General features: G+C 48.5%; 1 protein-coding gene across 1 annotated transcript in view; it reads left to right on the top strand.

Moving 5' to 3' along the window:
• The window catches only part of PIEZO2 (piezo type mechanosensitive ion channel component 2), a 1,150,823-nt gene that overhangs the window by 936,226 nt on the left and 191,496 nt on the right, over nucleotides 1-23,101 (top strand). The window contains exons 35-36 of the mRNA XM_086964934.1: nucleotides 1,494-1,559; nucleotides 21,825-21,991. Coding sequence (XP_086821060.1) covers nucleotides 1,494-1,559; nucleotides 21,825-21,991 — 233 coding nt within the window. The remainder of the gene's footprint in view (nucleotides 1-1,493; nucleotides 1,560-21,824; nucleotides 21,992-23,101) is intronic.

Here is a 23,101-nt window from a genome sequence, read left to right on the forward strand (position 1 = left end):
TACTACCATTTTGGTATTCACAGAAGGCACTTTCTCATTTCGGTATTCACAGAGCTTAGGAGTCTTAGCTTTAGGACTCCTAAATGCTTTCTGTGAATACCGAAAGACTTAAAGTTAGACTTTTTCTCAGTTTAGGAGTAGTAAAGTTAGGACTCCTAACTTTACGACTCCTAAATGCCTTCTGTGAATACTGAAAGTCTTACAGTTCGAAATTTTCTCAGTTTAGGAGTAGTAAAGTTAGGACTCCTAACTTTAGGACTCCTAAACTGAGAAAAATCCTAACTTTAAGACTATATATTTACATGTGATTGTATTGAGAGAATGGAGTGAATTGTCGCTAAAAGATATGTATCTGAGGGACCAAGGTGGGTGTGATCTCGATAGGTATTTGTATGGACAGTTGTCAGTGTGTAGCAGAAGGAAGATTTTTTTTTTTTGGGCTGGATAGAAGCTGAGGTTCCAAGATTCCATAATCTCCGGAAAACATTAAGGGCCTAATTACTGGTTTGGGGGTGTGGTCCAGGGTTGGCGATGCAGCCACAAAACACCAAACCCAGGGTGAGGGCGAGCGCAAGAATACAAGTGTAACTTGTGGCTGGCTGGCTTTTTTTGGCATTCTCATGGCGTTGCCTTTAAAAACAGGCACTGCAATGGGAACACCAAAAACAGTTCCTGCACAGCATGGACTGAAAAGCGCATGAACTAGTGTGCATAGACACATTGGGGCACATGTTGTGCATCCACAGGACGCATAGGCAAAGGGAGCCCTGTAGGGGCCCCCTGTGTTTCATCTCCGTCAGGGTTTACATGGAGGAGGAACCGCCATGCAAACCCTTGTGGAGAGGAAACTACTAATGTGCTTGCCAGGACCGCTGCGATTCTGCAAAGCATATGGATGCCTGCTGACTGCCGAAACACTACCAGGAAACAGCGGTTCCCTGGCAGCTGCAGTGGGGCTGTGGTGGTCCCACCACCCATCTCATAATAGGCTGTTGGGGTGACCGCCACTGCCACATCTCTATGAGTCAGGCGGTCCATTGGACCACCAGACTCGTAATCAGGCCCTTAGTGTGCACCACCATTGGCCTAAAAATGCATGCACCATAACTGGATTCAGGAGATACCATGTGCGGTTGATCAAATTGATTTTTTTCCCTGGTAACCTGTTGTCTGTAATTCCTTGAATGTACCCTGCACTCCTTTTAACATTTTTCCACCAACATAATAACCGATTTATTTCCAGATTTAATTTGGTTCTAGCTTAACAAAACAATACAAATACATAAAATACAATACTTCAATTAAAGCGCATTTCACTGTGCTGTGTTTGACCAAATATTTAGTCAAGTAATGCTTAAATCTTAAGATCTGCAAGAATGAAGACCTGGTTTTGTATATGCTAATTAGTGAGATGAGATATGTAGTGTGTTCACTATGATTTTTTTAAAATAAAAATAATTGATTTGTTTCTGACATTTTAACCACATTTTCAGGTCAAAATGCTATAGAATTTGAGGATAAAGAAGAGGAACCTGTTAAAAAGAAATCAGATGGACCAGGTATGGACACTTCAAAACTGAATTTTGAAAATGGTGCTTGACAGCCCTGATTTTTCAGCTACTTGTCTCATCCATTATCCCAAACTGTTATTCCCTTCCTACACCTCAGAGGGAACATTGTTCTAAACATAGTACTTATATTTTAAAGAGTATAACATGCCATTTTGGACTGTCGCTGTTGTTTTATAATAGATTTTGTTGGGCATTCTTCTAACTTAATGGAGAAATCCAAGTCACATCCCCAAATGCAGTGATTGTAGTGAACATAAAAGAAGACTTAACTAACTAGTGTCATTCAGTAGCAGAAAAAACATGAAAATCCCTATTGCATAACAGAGTTTATAGCGCTTGTTGCAGGGGCAAGTTATAGAATGGATGGTAGTGGGGAGCTGGTGGAAGCAAACGCATATGGGCAGCCAACTGCAAAAAGCGCATAGCCACTGTGCCCAAGCCAAGGCTGCCAACCCCATGCAAGCAGCCAACGCCAAAAACATAAATAATGTCATTTAAGATGTCATGAGTGATATAATGAATGATTTACTTAAGCAGGTGACCTAGCTTTAGGACACCCCCGCGCCGCACGGCCACCAGCTGCTGCGTGTGCCACCCGCCACCCGCCTGCCTCGCTGACCCTGCCGCCGCCGTCTGACCACACCCCCTGCCGCCGAGCGGCGTTGTCTCCTGCGGTCGGGGCATCTATTGCTGTGTTCGCGGCTCTGTAGCTCTGTTGCCTTTTTAGGCTCTTGTGCCCCGTGTTTCTCCTTTGTTGGAACTGTTATTGTATTTCTGTTACTGTATTTCCTCATCGCCTGTCCCCCTGTACTTGCTCCCCTCTGCTGCCCCGGCTTCCTCCCGCCCCGCTCCCCACTTCCCGCCTCCGTTGATTGCCACGCCCCCTTTTCTTTTTGTGCCCTCCCCGCTCCCGCCTCCCAGCTGCTCCGCCCTCCCTCACACTTCGCCATATATGGCGACAGTGCGAACGCGCAGCGGTCACGCGCAGTGGGAGTGCCGATTGTGCGCCGAAGGCACACCAAAGGTAAGCCCGTCCGCACCTGGACCGCGCCCAGTGCCAGAACCCCTGGCCCCCGCAGACCCCAGCCCACCCGCCGGACGTACGACGCCACCACCCTCAACGCACTCAACACCGGTCGACTCCCGGAATGCCACCGAGCCACCCCGAGATGCACCCACGGACCCTTCAGCTGCCGCTCGTGCGAATTCACCTGCATCCGGACCTGCACTACACCCACACCCACCAAGACCAAGACGAGCAACAACAGCAGCCTCCTGAAGTGCATCCTGCTCAACACCCGCTCCGTCCACAGACACGCCGTCGAGCTCTGGAACCTGCTCGACACCACTTCACCAGACGTCGCCTTCCTCACGGAAACCTGGATGAACGCCTCTTCAGCGCCCGACATCGCCATCGCCATCCCAGACGGCTACAAGATCATCCGAAGGGACCGCATCAACCAGACCGGAGGAGGCATCGCCATCATCCACAGGAACACCATCCGCATCACGACCAACGCCGACGACACCCTGACAACCGCCGAACACCTGCACTTCCAGGTCCACATCAACCCCAAGACCACCCTCAGAGGCTCCCTCATCTACAGACCCCCGGGACCACGCACACAATTCAGCGAAGACTTCGCCGACTTCATCAGCCCGCACGCCCTCCCCTCCGCTGACTACATCCTCCTCGGGGACCTCAACTTCCACCTGGAGAACAACAACGACCGCAACACCACCACCCTGCTGGACAACCTCGCTAACCTCGGACTCAAGCAGCTGGTGACCACCCCCACCCACTACGCCGGACACACACTCGACTCCGTCTTCTCATCCAGCAAGGACATCGCCTTCAGCCACGCCACCGGACTCCACTGGACGGACCACAGCTGTGTCCACTTCAGCTTCAGAAGGACCACGATCCACCACCACCAACAACAGGCTGCACGCAGAAGCTGGAACAAGATCACAGCCGACCAGCTCGCGACTTCCCTGAGCAAGAACCCACCCACCAGCGCAACGAACCCCAGCCAAGCGGCCACCAACCTCACGAAGTGGATCAGCGACTGCCCTGACGACCTCGCCCCCCTGAGGACCCCGCCCAGCAGACCCGGCAGCAAGAAAGCCCCATGGTTCACCGAAGAACTCAAGAGCTCCAAGAAGAACTGCCGAGCCCTCAAGAGAACCTGGCGCAGAGACCCAACACCGGACAACATGACTGCCCTCAAGCTCACTACCCGAAAACACCACCAACTCATCCGCGCAACCAAGAAAACCGCATTCAAGGAGCGACTCGACATCAACGCACACAACAGCAAGGAACTCTTCAACATCGTTAAAGAGCTCTCCAACCCCAACGCCGGAAACAACGACATCACCCCTTCGCAAGACCTCTGCAACTCCCTCGCCTCCTACTTCTACTGTTGAAAGTAAAAATGGTCAGGCGGTTGAGTCGATGTCTCTCAAGTATTTTGCCCGGCGTTAAACGCCTCTAATACCATACAAGGGTTATCAAACAAAGAGGCAGGCGCTGGAGGCAGGAAGACAGGAAACAAGTTTTATTCCGACGGAGCAGAACACATCAGATCGGACAACAAGGTATCGTTTCGAGGTGCTCTAACAGCCTCTCTGAGGCCTGGCCTCATATACACTGGTTTTATGGCATGTGACCACTCTTTATTACAATAAAGACATTGTGAAGTAAGGAAAAAGACATCCCCGGAACCCCCCCCCCCGTTTCCGGCCCATTCCAACACGTGGCTACAGTAGAGGTCCTCACCCCACATACAATAGGAGGGGGCTATCACGCAGCTGGGTGTTCCGCCGATTCCTTAGAATGTGTGCGCCTGATCGGATCTCAGGGGGTGGGGAGGCCATGATCAATAGTAGCTCCTTTGAAGAGGGGCGACCTCATATAGTAGGGGGCAATAAACTGTATCCTCCGGCTAGGTGATGGCCTGGGATCCGTGCAGACAATCAGGCTCAGAGGAAGGGGTCATCAAAGGAGAGATATTCATGAAAGGAAGGGTCGGTGTGGAGAATCGAGCGTAGAGGAAGGGTTTATCAAAAGAGGGGTATTCATGGAAGGAAAGGAGGTGTTGGTCAGGCGCGGGGTGTGACTCCCAGGGACAGAGTCACGCGGAAGGAGAGGGTTTATGACTTGTGCATGTGAGAGCGGGGGCAGCCAGGGTGCGTGGGGGATGCTTGCAGGGTCAGGGGAGTGCGCAAACGATCGATCGCGAACAGGGAGACCATGGTACCTAAAATGGCTGCCGTGCATATTCGTACATGAGTCTGAGGAATGGGCAAGATGGCGCAGATGATGTTCAGTTCGCAAACTAAAATTCCACAGTCCTCCCTTTTAACATGTCTCGCCAGCTTGTCAATTCGGATCTATCCCCATAAGACCACGTATTTCTATCTCATAGAGGGGACTCATGTGCTCAGTTCTGAAGTCCAAAGTCTTAGGGCACATGCAGTTAGAAATGAGTGAACACAAAGGTGGCAAACATTGAATTCCTAGGCAACACCCACACAGTACCACAACCGGTATCAATATAAATGTGAACAACCTCCATCCCCAATCCTTCAAAGTATCCCAAAACCAGCTTCCAAGTGACCATCCTTCTTGCTCCTGGTGAACCTCTGAGGAAAGTCTGTGGAGGTGTTCGATTGCTTTGTAGACTGAAGGCGAGTTATCTGGCACGTAGGTGCAACAGCTGGATCCGATGATGCGGCATGCTCCTCCACGGTCGGCTAGAACCACATCTAGAACAAGGCGGTTTTGAAGAGCCACCAGGCGGACTGCCTAAAGCTCAGCCGTGTTGTTAGCGAGGATGCCAGCTGTGATGTTAATGGTCGTTTCTACTGCCTGGGTCAGGTGTCGGATGGCGCGGCTGTTTGCCATCGGGCCCCACAGAGGAACAAGTCCCTTCACCGCATCCAGGAACTGTGCTCCGGTGGAGTCGGCTTGTCCAATGTCTCTGGCGCGCTTCTGCCGGTGATGGTTGGCTGGGGCCACATACGTGGGGGGGAATGAAGGCGATGTAGCAAGTACCCCCCCCAACCTTTCGGGAGCCAAGTGTAAGCTTTGGTGCCGCAAACAAAGTACATATTCGGAGAGGCGACAAAGGAGGGGGGATCAGTTGAGTCCAATGACCTGGTGATGTGGCAGGAACTGTGACCCACCAGCTGTGTTCCCAGGCCTTCGATGCACACAAGACCCGTGACATTGATAACAGACAGAGCCACAGTCAAAGTGGCAGCCGTTCGCTTCCGCAGGTAGGAGAAGGTGGGTCTAGCTGGATTATGGAGCACTTGCATTTCAACTCGTTCTTTGGCAGGGATGTCCATATGGAAGGCGGAACCGGAGGTTACAGGACAAAAGGGAGCAGAAGTCCTTCCGGTTTTGTTCAGCCAGAACCCATAGTAGAAGTGCGACACTGTTTGACCAGAAGTGGCATTGTCCTTGTGGCTTTCTTGCAAGAGGATCAACCAGGCAAGGCAGGAGCCGTGAACTGAGAAAGGAGAAGGGATGAACGGGATGGAGTGTCCGGTGGCATGCGGGAGCAACCAGCAGATCCAGCAGTTGGTGGCGTTGGCAGCAAGGTTGTGCTGGTGCAACAGTTGCACAAAGGAATTGTTCCAGAACTCCTTACGCCTTTCTCGGAGCTGGGCGAAAGGGAGATCAGGTGGTGCTCTTTCATGGTGGTCGGCCGTGCAGTGGTCAGCAATATCTGATGAGCGGGTGTGCTTTCCTCCAAGATCCAGAAGGAAGTCATGAGGAGGAGGCAAAGGAGGAGGACAATGAAGAAGGCGATTGTCTTTGATTTGTGCATATTGTCAGTCTTTGGGTTCCTGTAGCGGGCATTTCCCGGTTGCTTCCATCATCTTCTTATCTGGCGCTTCCATCATCTTCAAGGTGCTCGGTAGTGGGCAGAACCACAGACTTTGTTCAGCTTCCTTCCGGGTAAGCCTTGGTTGTGTTTTAGGCCACCGTTCTGAGATTTAACTTAGTCCGTGGTCTACTTAGCCGAAGCTCCCTCCTTTCGACGCAGGAAATACCCTTCCCGGGATGGCACAGTGGGATCAGAGAATTTTGCAAGTTCAAGTGCCTCGGTATCAGGATAGCAGTTCAGTGATGGCCGATCTTTGTTCAGGAGCTCTTCCTGGGTGTCGACGTTTTCTGTTGTGGCCAGGGTCGAGGAGACCTTCTTGCAGTGGTGTGCATGCAGCCAGTGCCGTTTCCCCTCCACTCGAAGGGCCGTCCGGGTGGTGATCAGTACTTGCCAGGGGCCCGTCCACCGGGGTTCCAGACTCTTTGCCCGTTGAAAATTCCGGACTAGCACATAATCCCCCGGTTGGATGTCATGACCCGGACCCCTGGAAGCATCGGGGATGGCCTGCTGCACCTGCTGATGAATGACAGACAACGTTTTAGTTAATTTGTACAAGTAATCTGACAGCAGGACGTCGGGGACGTCGTGAATGGAGGTCGGTTTGGGGGCAGTCCAGAGGTTCATCGGTCGCCCAAATACAACCTCGTAGGGGGTCAAATGGTGCTTAGTGGGAGTGGAGCGCATCGATAGCAACGCCAGTGGGAGGGCATCTGGCCACTTAAGCCCTGTGGTGGCCACTATTTTTGACAGTTTTAGTTTCAATGTAGCGTTGTGTCGCTCAACTAAGCCAGCAGATTGGGGGTGGAAGACCGCATGAAACCTCTGTTTTACACCCAACCCCTTCAAGATTAGTTGGATAACTTCAGCTATGAAGTGGGGGCCGTTGTCGCTCCATAAAATTCGACAAAGGCCGTAGCGAGGGAAAAACTCTTTCAGTAGTACTTTGGCAGTAGTCATGGCAGTGTTATCACGGGTTGGATAGGCTTCTACCCATTTGCTAAAGGCACATACAATGACTAATACATATTTCAAGCTTTGGCATCTTTCTAGCTGGATGTAATCCATCTGGAGGACCTCAAAGGGGTGGTCGGGGATCCCAAACCCTCCCCGGGGTACCACAGTTCCTTTCCCGGGGTTGTGTTGCAGGCAGATAAGGCACTGCTGGACCAGGCGTTTGGCTGAGTCGGGGATTTTGTCGTTGTGCCAGACTTTGGAAATGAGTTCAGTCATGGGGGCAGATCCTATGTGTGCGGGAGAGTGTGCCATAGTCAGTATGGGAATCAAGTATGAGTCAGGCAGCAACCATTTGTTTGCATCTTTTGTCCGCCAGCAGCCTTCATCGTCCTTTAAACCCACCCGTGCCCACTCGGTCAGTTCGTGAGGGGTGCTGGCCGACTGGATGTCCCTAATCGTCTCCCTAGCGTCAGTCCATTTTTCTGCTTGTGACCTGGTCACATACATGCGTGTCATCGTCCTATTCTCAGCTGTGGTTCGGGCAGTGATGTCGGCCAGCGCATTTCCCTGTCCGACTAAGTCCGTCACCTTCTTGTGTGCCTGACATTTGATCACTGCTAATCGTTTTGGTAGGAGAACTGCTTCAATCAGGGCGGAAACTAGATCTCCGTGGAGGATGGGCGTGCCGTGGGACATCAGGAATCCCCTTTCCCTCCACAAGAGCCCAAAATGATGAACCACCCCGAAGGCATACTGGCTGTCCGTGTAAATGTTCGCCGTGGTCCCTGCCGCTATGATACATGCTCGTGTGAGGGCAATTAGCTCTGCCGCCTGTGCGGATCGTTGTGTGATGCGGGCTGTCTCAACTACTGTTCGGGCTGTCGTTACCGCATAGGCAGCTGAAGTGGTGCCGTCTGGGAGTTTGATGCAAGAGCCGTCTACCCATAGCTCTCCATCAGGGTCTGTAAAAGCAGTGTCTCGGAGGTCAACTCTACTCCTGGTCTGTTCGTCCGTGCGGGTCACACAGTCGTGTATAGGGGGCACATCGGGGTCATTTTCAGGCAAGGGCAACAGTGTGGCAGGATTCAAAGTCGTGCATCTCTTCAGAGTGATGTGGGGTGCAAGTAGAGTCAATTCGTACCCCGTCAGTCGTGCACTAGTCAGGTGTTGAGTCTTGGTCTGGTTCAAAAGGGTGTCGACCGCGTGGGGTACTAACACCGTGAGGGAGTTCGAAAGTATGATTCCCTCACTCTGACGGATAGAGACAGCAGCGGCGCTACTGCTCGAAGGCAGGCAGGCAAAGCTCTGGCGACAGGGTCAAGAGTGGCAGAGAAGTAGGCACAAGGGCGCTGCTTAGAGCCGATGGGCTGAGTTAGAACAGACAACGCGCATCCCTCCCTTTCGTGAGTGAAGAGGGAGAAGGGCTTGGAGTAATCTGGTGTTCCCAGGACAGGTGCTGAGCAAAGGGCATCCCGCAACTCTTTAAAGGACGCTTGACATTCGGGGGTCCAAGGGAGTGGGAAGGGGACATCTTTGGCCAACAGGGAAAGTAGGGGTTTGATAATGAGACTGAAATTTGGTAACCATTGTCGGCAGAAAGAGGTAAGACCCACTAAAGAACGGACTTGCTTCTGTGTTTTTGGGACGGGGGTATCTAGGATGGTTTGGATTCGGTCGGGCGTAAGTTTCCTCCCTTCTTTGGACAGGAGATGGCCTAGGTATGTCACTTGAGACTGGCAGAACTGCAGTTTCTTTTTGGAGACTTTGTGGCCATTTTCCGCAAGAAAGTGCAAGAGTTGGATAGTGGCCGTGATGGCAAGTGGAGTGGTGTCGGCCGCCAAAAGGATATCATCGACATATTGGATCAACACCACTCCATCTGGTAGCTGGACGGCGTCCAGCTGTCTTTTGAGGGCCTGGCTGTAAATGCTGGGACTTTCAGTGTAGCCCTGGGGAGCTCTACAAAATCGGTACGAACGTTTTTTTTAGGGTGACGCCGAAGAGATAACGGCTGTCTGGGTGGATGGGGATAGAGAAAAATGCATTCTTAAGATCAATAACAGTGAAGGTGGTGGCAGTGGACGGGATGAGGGTCAGAATGGTGGTGATGTCTGAGACTACGGGGTACTGTGGCACAAGCACTTTGTTGACCTCTCGTAGGTCGATGATGAAGCGGTACGCTTTCTCATCTCCCTCACCTTGCTTCTTAACAATGGGTAGGATAGGGCTGTTACAGACATTGCTAACCACTTCCTCTACCACTCCTGCATCTACCAGGGACTGAATAATCGCTACCAATGCCTTCTCGCCTTCGGGTGATATCCGGTACTGTGGGAGTTTCGGGAGCGTTGCGTCTTGTCGAACAGTTATGTGCACAGGGTCAATCATCATTCGTCCTACATCAGAGTCGTTTTTGGCCCATAGGTACGGGGGCAGGGTGTCGAGCAAGGACAGGTCAGCATCAGTTATAAAGTACATATGTCGTGCGGGGCAGGATCTGGACATATTCGGGTTGTCGTACAGGATGACTCGGACTCCATCTGGGGAACACCTAATGGTAGCTCGGAAATGTTTTAGTAAATCAATACCCATAATGGCGTCAGGGGAGTTGGAGGAGAGCAGAAATGTTGTGTCAGTTGGGTTGTTTCCTAGGTCGAAGGGGATAGGTACAGACAGGGGATTAGTGGAGGGCGTTCCATCGAAACCTATCGATGTAATGTGTGAGCCAGACAAGGGTGCCCTTGGAATCAGTCGTTTTGATAACACACTACGTGTCGCCCCAGTGTCTACCAAGAATGGAGACTTTGTACCCAGGACCTTAGTGGTGACGTAAGGACCTTGCTGGTCAACACAGAGCTCGACTGGATCCCTCCCTTGCCCCTGGCAGTCCTATGCAAAGTCGGGGGCGTTCTCACTGTCAGATAGTTGGTACTGGTTCTGTCGGGGACGGTCAAACGTGTTCGATCTTCCTGGTCTGTCGCTGTTGGTGTCATTTGTGTACCCTCGCCCCTGCCCTCTAGTCCTGGGGCCATTCGTCATATCCCTCGTCTCTTTATTTTTAATTAGTTCCAGAAGAACCGGACATTGAGACTTCCTATGCCCGAATCCTTTGCAAAATGCACACTGATTATCCTCTATGTCCCTACGTCCAGAGTAGGGAGTGGGTGTGCGGTCCTTTGGGGGTGGATTTCTAGGGGTGGTTGATTGGTAGCCCCCCCTGTGGGGTTCTTTCCCGACCGCCACCCCTTGTATCTGGGCTATCATCACCCTTTCCTTCAAATCTTTCTTCTTTCTCTCGGTTGCCCGATCATTCTCATTCTTTTGGTGTTCGTAGTACTGAGCCATTTGAAGGATAACTGTGGGTTTGGAGGCCCCCCAACTACTCTCGCTCGTTTGTAACTTTTGGGAGACCTCTTGCGATAGACCCTTTACATAGTTTTGCACGAATAGGTGTTGTCCGGTTGCGGTGGTCATGTCCTGGCCACTGTAGTCGGAGAACACCGTCTCAAATCGGGAGAAGTATTCTGATACGTCTTCCTGGGGTTTCTGACGGCAAGCTGTGACTATCGACCAATCTACCTTTTTCTCTGGGATCAATGTCTTTAGCTTCTGAACTATTTTGTCCGGGAGTTCCAGTATGTCTTTTACTGGTTTCTTTCCGGGTTCTCGCCGTCTATCTAGCTCACTGAGTTGATTCCAGGTATGGCCGAACAGATCTGTGTGGTCGGTTTTCCGGATTTGCTTCCACACATCCGCCGGCAGACATAATCCGAAAAACAAGTCAATGTCCGCTAGAGTCATTATCGTTGAACCCAAGGCTGTGCCTAATTCGGTATAAAATGCTGTCGGGTTCTTTCTTAAATCAGGCAGGGTTTGCCGAAAAGTTAAAATATCTTGTCGATCCCATGGTTGATAAACCCAATTGTACACAACCCTCCCTTTTGCATCTGCGTGGTTGATATCGTCGTTTGTTCCCTGACCTCTTGGGGGAACCCAGTAGGGGGCGGCTTCTCTGATAGGCATCATAGTGTTGGCTACTTCTGATGAGGACCCAGCCGTTTCAGGGACTGTAATCTTAACCTCTGGTTTCTGTTCCGTGAGGTGGCGGAAGACTTCAAGCGTTTGCATGAAGAGGTCCGTCGCATTGTGCTCAGTCCCATCTCCAACATCGACCTTTCTATATAAAGCTGTCAGTTTAGCAGGACCCTTATTCTGATACCTATCCTCATATGCGTTCAGGGTGTGGTAGCTGAATCGTAAAATGAAATGCCGCCTGTGGCTACCGGCAAGTGAATTGTGCATATCCATTGTATATTCTTCGCTCTCCTTCCGTTCTACCAGTGTCTTTGTTATCTTGTCAATCCCATCCCGCTCATCTTTGCTCAACCTATTTGGTCTGGCTGGTGGCTGCTTGCTAGTCTCGAGTTCATCTGATGTTGTTACTAATGCGGCCGGTGCGGAGGCCGCGAGAGCCGGGGCACTAGCGCTAAGGTCACTCTCGCCCGCACTCAGAACTGGCAGGTGCTGTACTAGAGGCTGGCAGGGGGCATATGGAGGGGGCATGTAGATAATCGGAGGACCTAGCAGTAACTCGTCGTTTGCCCGTTGTTTGGAGGGCAGCTCAGGGTAGAGCGTAGAGGGGGTCCTAACAGGGCATTGGCCTGCCGACCCTGATTCTTGCTTTTGTCTAGCTTCCTCTCTCCCTTTTATTTCTTCTTCTAGTTTCTTAGCGGCCAGGTGGGCTGCCTTTCGTAACTCTTTCCCTATTTTTGCTTCTTCTCTTTTCTTTCGTTGTTCTGCTTCTTTGCGCCACATGCCGATACTATCGAGCATGGTGGGCGTTGCCTTATTTTTCCGAAGGGCTGCTTCTAACGTTTTTATTTTATGATCATCAAAGGAACCTATCAGTGGCCACTGACTTTCGGGGTCCTTCTTTGTATATTTATGCCATAACTTACTATAAGCTACAGCGACTAGTCCATGCTTAGTGAACATGTCCTTATTAGGGGTGCCCTCCAATGGAGCTGGATGGTTCATCTCTAATAAGCGGTCCGGGCTGTACCAACTACCAATCAGTGGGGAGAAGACAGGCATGACAGATTACAACGGAGGACAAAGGTCCGCAATACCTATCCTTCACTGCTCGCAAAGACTAGACAGAATATTTCTGTTCTCCGTTATTTGCAAGCAGAGAATATCTCAAAAGCACTATACTGCAAACAATCTATGTTCGGCAATCAATCAGTGGGGAGAAAAATAGGCACGACGGGTTACAACGGGGGACAAAAGTCCGCGTTACCTACCCTTCACTGTCTGCAAAGGGAGACCGAATATTTCTATTCCTCCCCGTTTGTAGTCAGCGAATGTCTCAAGGAGCAACCGGGTATCTCAGGTATCGAATCTAACGAACCAGAGAACCCATGAGTCCAACAATCAATCAGTGGGAAGAAGAGATAGGCACGACGGGTTACAACGGGGGACAAAGGTCTGCGTTACCTACCCTTCACTATCTGCAAAGGGAGACAGAATATTTCTATTCCTCCCCGTTTGTAGGTAGCGAATATCTCAAAGAGCGACGAAACAAAATACTAGTATTTCAATTAGGCAAACAATCAATCAATTCGTAATTCGTCGTGTTTCACAACCTTACCCGGACCGCATGGACAGTTTCTCGTCTTCCGTTTCCAGCGCCCGATCGTCCTCTATTTTCTGTTGTTACTGCGGCACTCCTGATGGTTCCCAGTCAGGACCGTAGATCACTCGAGAAAGGTCTGCTCGGAATCAGTGAAGTTCGGATGACCGGCTGCCAGACGAGGGTCTATCGGGCAGGTGCACTTCCGATCGTTTCAGTCGTTCACTCTGTCGTCGGGACCTCTCCCACTGGATCCACGTGTCGCTGATGGGCCCCACGTTTGGGACGCCAATTGTTGAAAGTAAAAATGGTCAGGCGGTTGAGTCGATGTCTCTCAAGTATTTTGCCCGGCGTTAAACGCCTCTAATACCATACAAGGGTTATCAAACAAAGAGGCAGGCGCTGGAGGCAGGAAGACAGGAAACAAGTTTTATTCCGACGGAGCAGAACACATCAGATCGGACAACAAGGTATCGTTTCGAGGTGCTCTAACAGCCTCTCTGAGGCCTGGCCTCTTATACACTGGTTTTATGGCATGTGACCACTCTTTATTACAATAAAGACATTGTGAAGTAAGGAAAAAGACATCCCCGGAACCCCCCACGTTTCCGGCCCATTCCAACACGTGGCTACAGTAGAGGTCCTCACCCCACATACAATAGGAGGGGGCTATCACGCAGCTGGGTGTTCCGCCGATTCCTTAGAATGTGTGCGCCTGATCGGATCTCAGGGGGTGGGGAGGCCATGATCAATAGTAGCTCCTTTGAAGAGGGGCGACCTCATATAGTAGGGGGCAATAAACTGTATCCTCCGGCTAGGTGATGGCCTGGGATCCGTGCAGACAATCGGGCTCAGAGGAAGGGGTCATCAAAGGAGAGATATTCATGAAAGGATGGGTCGGTGTGGACAATCGAGCGTAGAGGAAGGGTTTATCAAAAGAGGGGTATTCATGGAAGGAAAGGAGGTGTTGGTCAGGTGCGGGGTGTGACTCCCAGGGACAGAGTCACGCGGAAGGAGAGGGTTTATGACTTGTGCATGTGAGAGCGGGGGCAGCCAGGGTGCGTGGGGGATGCTTGCAGGGTCAGGGGAGTGCGCTAACGATCGATCGCGAACAGGGAGACCATGGTACCTAAAATGGCTGTCGTGCATATTCGTACGTGAGTCTGAGGAATGGGCAAGATGGCGCAGATGATGTTCAGTTCGCAAACTAAAATTCCACACCACGACAAGATCGCGGACATACACAACAGCTTCAGCCCCCAACCGACGCACGCCACGACCGAACCAGCACCCCCCACCACCACCCTCCGCGCCTGGACCCAGATCAGCACCGAAGACACTGTCCGCACAATGAACTCCATCCACTCCGGATCTCCGACCGACCCATGCCCTCACCACGTCTTCAACAAGGAGAGCTGGAAGCACGCCAAACTCAGCGCTCTACTAAAGAAGCCATCAGCCGACCCCACCGACCTCAAGAACTACCGCCCCATCTCGCTACTCCCGTTCCCTGCAAAAGTCATCGAGAAGACCGTCAACAAGCAGCTGGCCGCCTTCCTCGAGACGAACGGATCCCTAGACCTCTCGCAGTCTGGCTTCCGGGCCAACCACAGTACCGAGACCGCCCTGATCGCAGCCACCGATGACATCCGAGCCCTGCTCGACAACGGAGAAACAGCGGCCCTCATCCTCCTAGAACTCTCCGCGGCCTTCAACACTGTCTGCCACCGTACCCTAGTACAGCGCCTCAGCAACGTCGGAATCAAGGAAAAGGCACTGGAGTGGATCATCTCCTTCCTCGCCGGAAGAACACAGAGGGTCCGCCTCCCCCCGTTCAGATCGGAGGCCACCGAAGTCATCTGCGGCGTTCCTCAAGGCTCCTCGCTCAGCCCAACACTCTTCAACGTCTACATGAGCCCCCTCGCAGCCATCGCACACCAGCACAACCTCAACATCATCTCCTACGCCGACGACACCCAGCTGATCCTCTCCCTCACCAACGACCCCGCCACCGCCAGAGCCAACCTCCACGAAGGGATGAAAGAGGTAGCCGAATGGATGAAGAACAGTCGCCTGAATCTGAACTCGGACAAGACGGAAGTCCTCATCCTGGGATCCTCACCCTCCGCCTGGGACGACTCCTGTTGGCCCCACGCCCTAGACAGCGCACCCAAACCAACAGACCACGCACGCAACCTAAGCTTCATTCTGGACTCCTCCCTCTCCATGACCAGACAAGTCAACGCCGTCTCCTCGTCGTGCTTCAACATCCTGCGCATGCTACGCAAGATCTTCTGGTGGATCCCCACCGAGACCAGGAAGACGATCACCCAGGCCCTCGTCACCAGCCGTCTGGACTACGGCAACTCCCTCTACGCAGGAACCACCGCCAAGCTCCAGAAGAGACTTCAGCGGATCCAGAACGCCTCAGCACGACTCATCCTGGACATCCCCCGTCGCAGCCACATCTCCGAACACCTAAGAGACCTGCACTGGCTCCCGTTCAACAAGAGAATCACCTTCCGTCTCCTCACCCATGCTCACAAAGCCCTACACAACCAAGGACCAGGATACCTCAACAGCCGCCTCAACTTCTACGCTCCCAAACGCCAGCTTCGATCGACCGCCCACGCCCTCGCCGCCGTCCCCCGAATCCGAAGAGCCACCACAGGGGGACGGTCCTTCTCCTACCTCGCCCCCAAGACTTGGAACTCCCTCCCGACCCACCTCTGCCTGACCCAGGACCACCTCGCCTTCAGGAAGCAGCTCACGACCTGGCTGTTCGAGCAGCAGCGGACCCCCCTCCCCTAGCGCCTTGAGACCCTCTGGGTGAGTAGTGCGCTATATAAATGCTCTGATTGATTGATTGATTGATTGATTGATTGAGTGATATAACATTAGAAGTAATGAGCAGTGCATGGCGGGGCACAAGTTATCGTTAGCTCAGATAATCATAACTGGTGAATTTCAGTGTTATTTTTCAGTTTCAATGGCATGTTTTAACTAATAGTTTCACGTAACTATAACATAACCCTTGTTTTTTTCAGTGAACAATGACATATACATATATGTGTGTGTATGCATGAAAAAACGATATATGTATATATATATATATATATATACACACACACACACACACACACACATATATACTGAAAAAAATCAAAGGTTAAAATAACGGTATAGTTAGGTAAAAACACCAAACAAATTTTTTTTATGTTACTTGGGATCTGAACTCCCTCTGAGGCCTCCAACAAACAAATAAAAACACTAGCACTGAAGGGAATTAGCTTGTGTGTGGATGCGCTCCTTCTATAACAGCAAATTGCAGTTGCCCAAACTGAAGTTAACCACTGGCTTAAGTAGGCTGACCCATTGCCCCGTGCTATATGCAGTAGTGGGCGAAAGCAAAATGTGACTGGCACAACAACAGACCAATGGATGGAGAGGGGAGGCTGAAAGCCCCTATATGTAAGCATATTATACATATTTTTGTAAAAACAAAAGGTCTTGGATAACGCCACACATAAAAAAGAATTTAGACTTTTGAAGTCCCTTTGGGGGTCGTTTTAAACTGCCCACTGGCTCTGAGCGGAAAGTATTTTCCCACGTACTTCAAGAAATGTGAAGCTAACATCTGATGCAATCTGATGTTTCTGTTTTCGAGCTGTCCACAAACCTCTAGCGTAGGGCTAAAAAACACTGGAGCTGAGCGCAAATTTTCACTTTATTCTCAGTCCGCAATAATCCCACAAAACTGAATAAGTAAAATGACATGTTTTGCATAGATTTACTTTTTGAGGAGCTCACAAAATCCCAAGCAATCTAGAAGGATTGTAGATTTCCAGTCTAACTGTGATTGCCCACAGTCGCAGTAACATAACAAGAGCGTTATGGGACCTAATGCAAAGAAAATGTCCCAGCCTATCTCCGTGTTGGCAGTGAAATACACAGTAGTGGCTGCTACCGGACGAGGGTGGAGGGAAGGGGGAGAGTGTCGGGGTTTTAATTATAAAACAAAAAAACACATTTATCTTAGCTGGCTGCCACCTCCCCTGCGTCTTCTTCCTTGTTCCTTTCTACAGTCTGGCTGGCAGCAGGAAGCACCCTGCACACATGCTCCCCATAGCCAATCACAAAGCTGCAATGCAACATTGTGATTGGTCTGAGCGCCGTGGATCAGCAATCAGACTGAAACAGGGAGCCCGTGCATGGTCCTCACCAGGCTGTGTAACGCAGCCTGGTGCGGAACATGCAAAGTGCGCATAAACTGTTTGGCTGGCCCAAAAGGTTCATGCCCACTTTGGGAGTGAAAACCACTTTTCCCCAGCTCTGGCCAGCTGTGCCCTGCCCCATACAGGCCATTGACTGCATGCAATCGGAAAAATAAAATGACAATAACAATACCTTATTGTCATTTTATTTGTCCTTTTTGCATAGTGGGGCAAATCTCCTCCACCTTTAGCGGAGTATCCACCACAGGAAATACAGTTGTAATTGAGGTGCAGGGGGCTCTTCACACCTGGGTGCCTGGTGGCACTAACACTACTAGCTTTAACACCTTAGCTGCGTCGAACGTTCAGCACCCAGTGCTGAACGTTCGAATAACGAGCGCTGGCCCGACGGCCAACGGTCGTTCGCAGCACTGGGGAGGTAGCGTTGCCGTCGGCCGTTGGCCGACGGCAGCTCTTAAGGGGTTAACCCTGCTTAGTTGAACTCCTGCACATTGTTTACAGGAGAACGGAGTATGGTGTGGGAATTCGCATGCAACCTAATTGCCACGTCTGATCCCTGACAGTGTGGACTCCTATAGTGGCTGACACTAAGAGCTGTTATTGGCCCTGATACAAAGCTGAAAGAAGGTGACAGAAAGCACTTCACTCTCACTTTTTCACCCTCTGCTTCTGTCTCTGTGTCACACTATCTCCATATATTCCCTCTCTCTTTGCTTTAGTGCCTAAAAATCTCTGTTTTACTTTCACTGCTTCTTTCTTGGTCGTGTCCTTGTTGCCAGTAGGTGTCAGAAGTGACGTTAGGGGACTCACAATAAATTATCCTGGTCATACTCGATGAATGAACCTGCAGGTCTAGGGGTCTCGCATGTTTAATACATATGTATGAAAAGTGACCAATCTTAGGGGTTTGACATTTTGGGTCTCAGTTTCTTTCACACTTTCTACCTACCATATTAACAGTGATCATGTTTTATGAAGTTCCGCCTAACTTCAGTGGAACGCAGAATAGGAACTGCCTAGTACTTAATAAGTGATTAACTTGTTGATTACTAAGTAGTTACTTAGTACTTAATTACTAGCTAAATAGTAGTTAATAGTGCTTTCCAGAACGGTGAAATGCTGGGTTCGTTCTGTCAGTCATTGTATTTGTTCCGCAATTTATTTTGTAATTTGGGTGATACATGATGTGCTGAGGTGGGATATAATGCTCCTATAAACTACATCAGAGCTGAAGTGTTCCAATATTTGATGAGCCGTTCCCGATTAGCCTGTAGAACCTATGCCATTCGGCCAATGCTTTGGGAATATATACCTAAAAAGTTTATTATTGAGCCCCACTTGTTTGCATCCTTAAATCTGTCCTCCCCCCTCCCCTGAGGGCTTCTGCTGACTCAGCTCCTGTGTATTGCTCAAGTTTGCAAACATATTTTAACATACAGTTGCCACCATTGGCAAAGCTTATTAACAAACATAACAGCTCTTTGGGGGACCTTCCAGTTTCAAGTCCAGCGCCTGTTTCCAGTTCCCTTAGGTCATCTCTTCATGAGGGCACCTCACAGGATCCTTTCTCTGATCCAGCCGTAGCGTGTCCAACCCCTTTCACGTACAAATGCAGTCTGGGTAATCTCCTTGGGAGCTTTTACACCTTTGCACAATCCCCAACTTCGGTCTTTGTCATTTAATCCCTAAATCCCTCCTACCTCGAGCTCCAGCCTAGCCCTGCTCTAAAAGGGGATCAAATGCTGAGAATCTAAGAATGGCTCCTCTTCTCCCATTTGAGAAGCATGTCTGGAAAGGGTCATCAGCAGACGCCCAGCAGAGCAGTCCTGCAAGTACCAGAAATGAATTTGAGGTGCCTCCAAGCTTTGAAGGAACAGAGAGGAGAAAATGCAGGTTGTTAACAAAATTCAAACCAGAGCAGCAATCACACTCAGAAGTGAAATTGTTTCTCTTTGTGTTGACATTTTCACATGATTCATCTCACAAAGTTTTCAAAAGAGGCGTCAGCGAATGGGTGATCTACGGTAAGGCTGCACATCTGTACTTCAGATGCACTACAGATCACAGGGAACCCTTGGGGAATGTATCCCGTGGTCTGCAGCAGAGGTCATCGGTCGGCCAGGGTGGAGTGACTCAGTGCTATCCCGGGCTACAGAACGGCTAACATAGGTCAACTGCTTCTCCAGCATGAAGATGCTGTACACATGTTACTAGCAGTAAATATGACCTAATCATCAGATGAAGGGGCAGCCAAAAGACGTTCAGTCTAAATAGCAAAAACCTTTGTACCAGCTCTAGTTTCTATAGTTGTGCCTGTGTTTAAGATGTGACCTGCATGTTTGTAAGTGCTACTGGTCTGTCATTCTCAGGAAACTTACTGCTTTTTACTACAGCTAGTCACATATATATGGAACAAATTAAACTTGACTGTGTGTGTATCTTAAAGTTAGTTATTTGGTTTGGCTCATAGAAGTGTCTTTTATTTGTGCTCAGAATGCTTAGTATCTAGGTAGTGCTAAGGAAAATAAGCACAAATGTCTGTTAGAAAAAACACTTCAAGCCAATTGTACAACGGTTCGGAGAAAAATGACAAACAAACAAGGAACACAGTTTTGTGTTTTAGCCTTTGTGCTTTTTGGCAACAGAGCCTTTTGCAATTCCCATGGAGGGTAGGACATAGCCAATCGTAAATTGATACAAAATTAAACAAAAGTCCTTAGTACGAGGCAAAATAGGAGCGTATCTTTTGCTTCTGTTGGGTAACTCATTCATTGACGTGCACCAGTATTTTCATTGCATGCCCTTGGCCACTCCAAGGTCCCTCCCCTTGGTCAGCCAAATTTTCCTTAATGTAAGTTTGGCAGTGAGAAGACCACATTTGACATGTACTTTGCGCTTACTTTTCCCTTTCTGAATCTAGTGTATTTTTCTCATGCGCACCTTTTTCATTCATTGTCAAACAAATTCACAAAGATTTTGCCACATGTAGGTTGTGACTTACTCTTGTAGTACACCTGACCTACTAATGAATTATTGGAATAAGCCTGGACTACACTTGGCTTACTCTTATCTTATTCCTGGAATTCAGGTATAAGCTAGTCGTACCAGAACTGTAAGCCACAACAAATTATTTGTAACGTGTGCCTGAATTTAACGACTTTAGGGGGAAAATACTCTGTGACATCTTATAGAAGCATAGCAAAATCACTAAATGATCAATAAAATCATTCGAAACACTGAGTCCTAGACAAGTGGTAGGAAAGGTTTATAAAAAAGCTACAATATGTATGTTTGTATAAAGGTGTCTTGACTGTGATGATAATGAGAACGCAAATTTGTCTTAGAAGAGATTCCTAATTGATTGCTTTGTATGTTCTTTTACCAGTACGCTGCTAGGTTTACCCAAATCAATGGTACTCATATGATTGACCTCACAAGAATGAAGGATTCAGGGGACCTGTTAATTTGTAAACCTGTGGCCTTGAGTTTACACACACATATATCCACATTGCATGCCTTAGTCCGCTGAACTATGTGACTGGCAATGCAGTAGATTTTCTGTAAGAGTACGAGGGGCATATTTAAATATTAAAGAATAACATTCTGTCACATGAAATTACTGGTACCATAACATAAATGTTGAGGTGGAAAATATAACAAGTGGTAAACTGGTCCAAAGACAAGAATCGGAAATTGACAAATAATGAGACTCTTTGGAATAGTGATGAAGGAGGCCTCTGATAAAGGGAATATAAATGGGAAATGTTTTGCATCATCATATTTTTTTCCGCTGAAGACTAGGAACACTAGGTTGTGTAACAAGTGTGTTGCCAGCTGTCACGTAACAATAAGAAATTTGAAATCTGGTGTGTGATTCTAATAGCTAACTGCTCTAATAGTTGACTGTTATTTACAATGTCATATGCTAGCAAACCTTAATTTCCTTGTACTCCTTCAAAGCTAGTACTCTGGTATTAATATGGATTACCTTGTACTGTAATGACACAGAGCTAACATCTTTTGAACTATGCCACATGGCTCTTAATTGAGCTAGGCACATTTCTATTTCAACTTGTATGGTAACTTGTGCCCCCATTATCCTACCAGGCTGCCCTCTTCAGTGTTCTACATTCCACCTGTGTTCTTACCAAATCTGATAAAGGAAAATTATGACTCAACTTTTCACTTTTGAATATTTTAGTTTTGTGATACCTACGTTTCACTGGCTGCCCATGTCAAGTTTCTTGCTAGCAGTTCCACTCTACTCTTTTTGAAGTTCTACTCTCCCATGGTCTTCTGTTTTCTTTGCTCAAGTCCTGATTATGCCTTTTAATGTTTGTAAGAATAACAATATCCTGTTCTAAACATCTAGGCTCTCTAATTGGGTTTCTTAAGAAGGCTAACGTATGAAACTGGATTTATCTTTTTCACCACCTAATGAAGACTGTGACTGTACTCTAATTATCATAGGATATAATAGCTACATTGTGCATACATTTCTCAAAACATTGTCTATCTTTTCTCCCAACAGATAACGTCCTCAAGAGAGTATTTAACATTCTGAAGTTTACATGGGTTCTTTTTTTGGCAACGTTGGATAGCTTCACATCTTGGCTCAATTCTATCTCGAGGGAGCATATAGATATCTCCACTGTGCTGAGAATCGAACGCTGTATGTTAACTAGAGAGATAAAGAAGGTACATGCTTCGTCTATACCAACCGAATAAAAGATTAACAATTTCATTTATTTTGGTATGTTATGAAAACCAATTAGTAAATGGCAGCTATGTAGAGCCTTATACTACTAAAGCAATTTTTATGACATATGATCGCTCTCTTTAATACTTTTTCTTCTGGTTCAAAATCTTTACTGAGTAACCAAGATACAGGACAAAGCAGTACAAGTTAGATCGTCAATCTCACTTCAAAGCAAAAATAAAACATATCCTCATTATATAAAACCGTAACCTCTACTGGTTTCACCAGTTATTCCCATCATTCGGCCAACATGTTTTTCACATGTATAGCAACACCGCCACACCGCACCCCACTATAAACTTAAAGTGTAAAATATAAAATTAAAGGTATACACAATCCCCAAACATTAAACCTCTAGTGTTTAGTACCCTAACACACATATTTTCCCTTGACCTTGGAATGCCTGGGATATAGAGAAAAGCCTACACCCCTCTTAACTCTAACAACTCTCATACCTAATACCTGATCTATGAGTGTTGGAGACTGTTAGGAATGGGCCTCAGGCCTTGTCAAACTGAACCCCTCTGTCATTCAGTTTGCATATCTCTTTTTCAAAGTGCCAGTGTGTGCATATCATCAAACCAGGTGTACCCTGTCAGAACAGTCCTCGATATCCATATCTCTCTAATGCTTTAAACTACCTAAGATCCATCCATCCAGCTTCAAGTTGGATCAACACAAAGCTGACCAATGAATTGATGGTCCATTAGTAAGCTTTGTTTTAGGCTTCTAATCATATTTTAATTGTGAACCTCCTTATAGAAATCATTTTGTTAGGAGCCAAAACACCAGTATGTAAAATATCAGAACATGTAAAAGCATGAATAGAATTTATCACTTTTCACATAAAAGAATCAGAACGTTAGGAGTTCTGATATCACCACGCCACATCAAATAGCCCCCTCCTTGTCCTCTCTGGACTTATAATTAAATTGTTATGCGTGAACTATTTGGGTGTATTTTTATTTTACTACCCATGTTTGATTCATGATCTGATTGTTATCTTTCCCTATAACTGTAAAGCGCTATGATATCCTTCGGGATCTAGT

This window comes from Lissotriton vulgaris, chromosome 4_1, assembly GCF_964263255.1.
Source record: "Lissotriton vulgaris chromosome 4_1, aLisVul1.2, whole genome shotgun sequence".
In the NCBI taxonomy this organism is placed as follows: Eukaryota; Metazoa; Chordata; class Amphibia; order Caudata; family Salamandridae; genus Lissotriton; species Lissotriton vulgaris.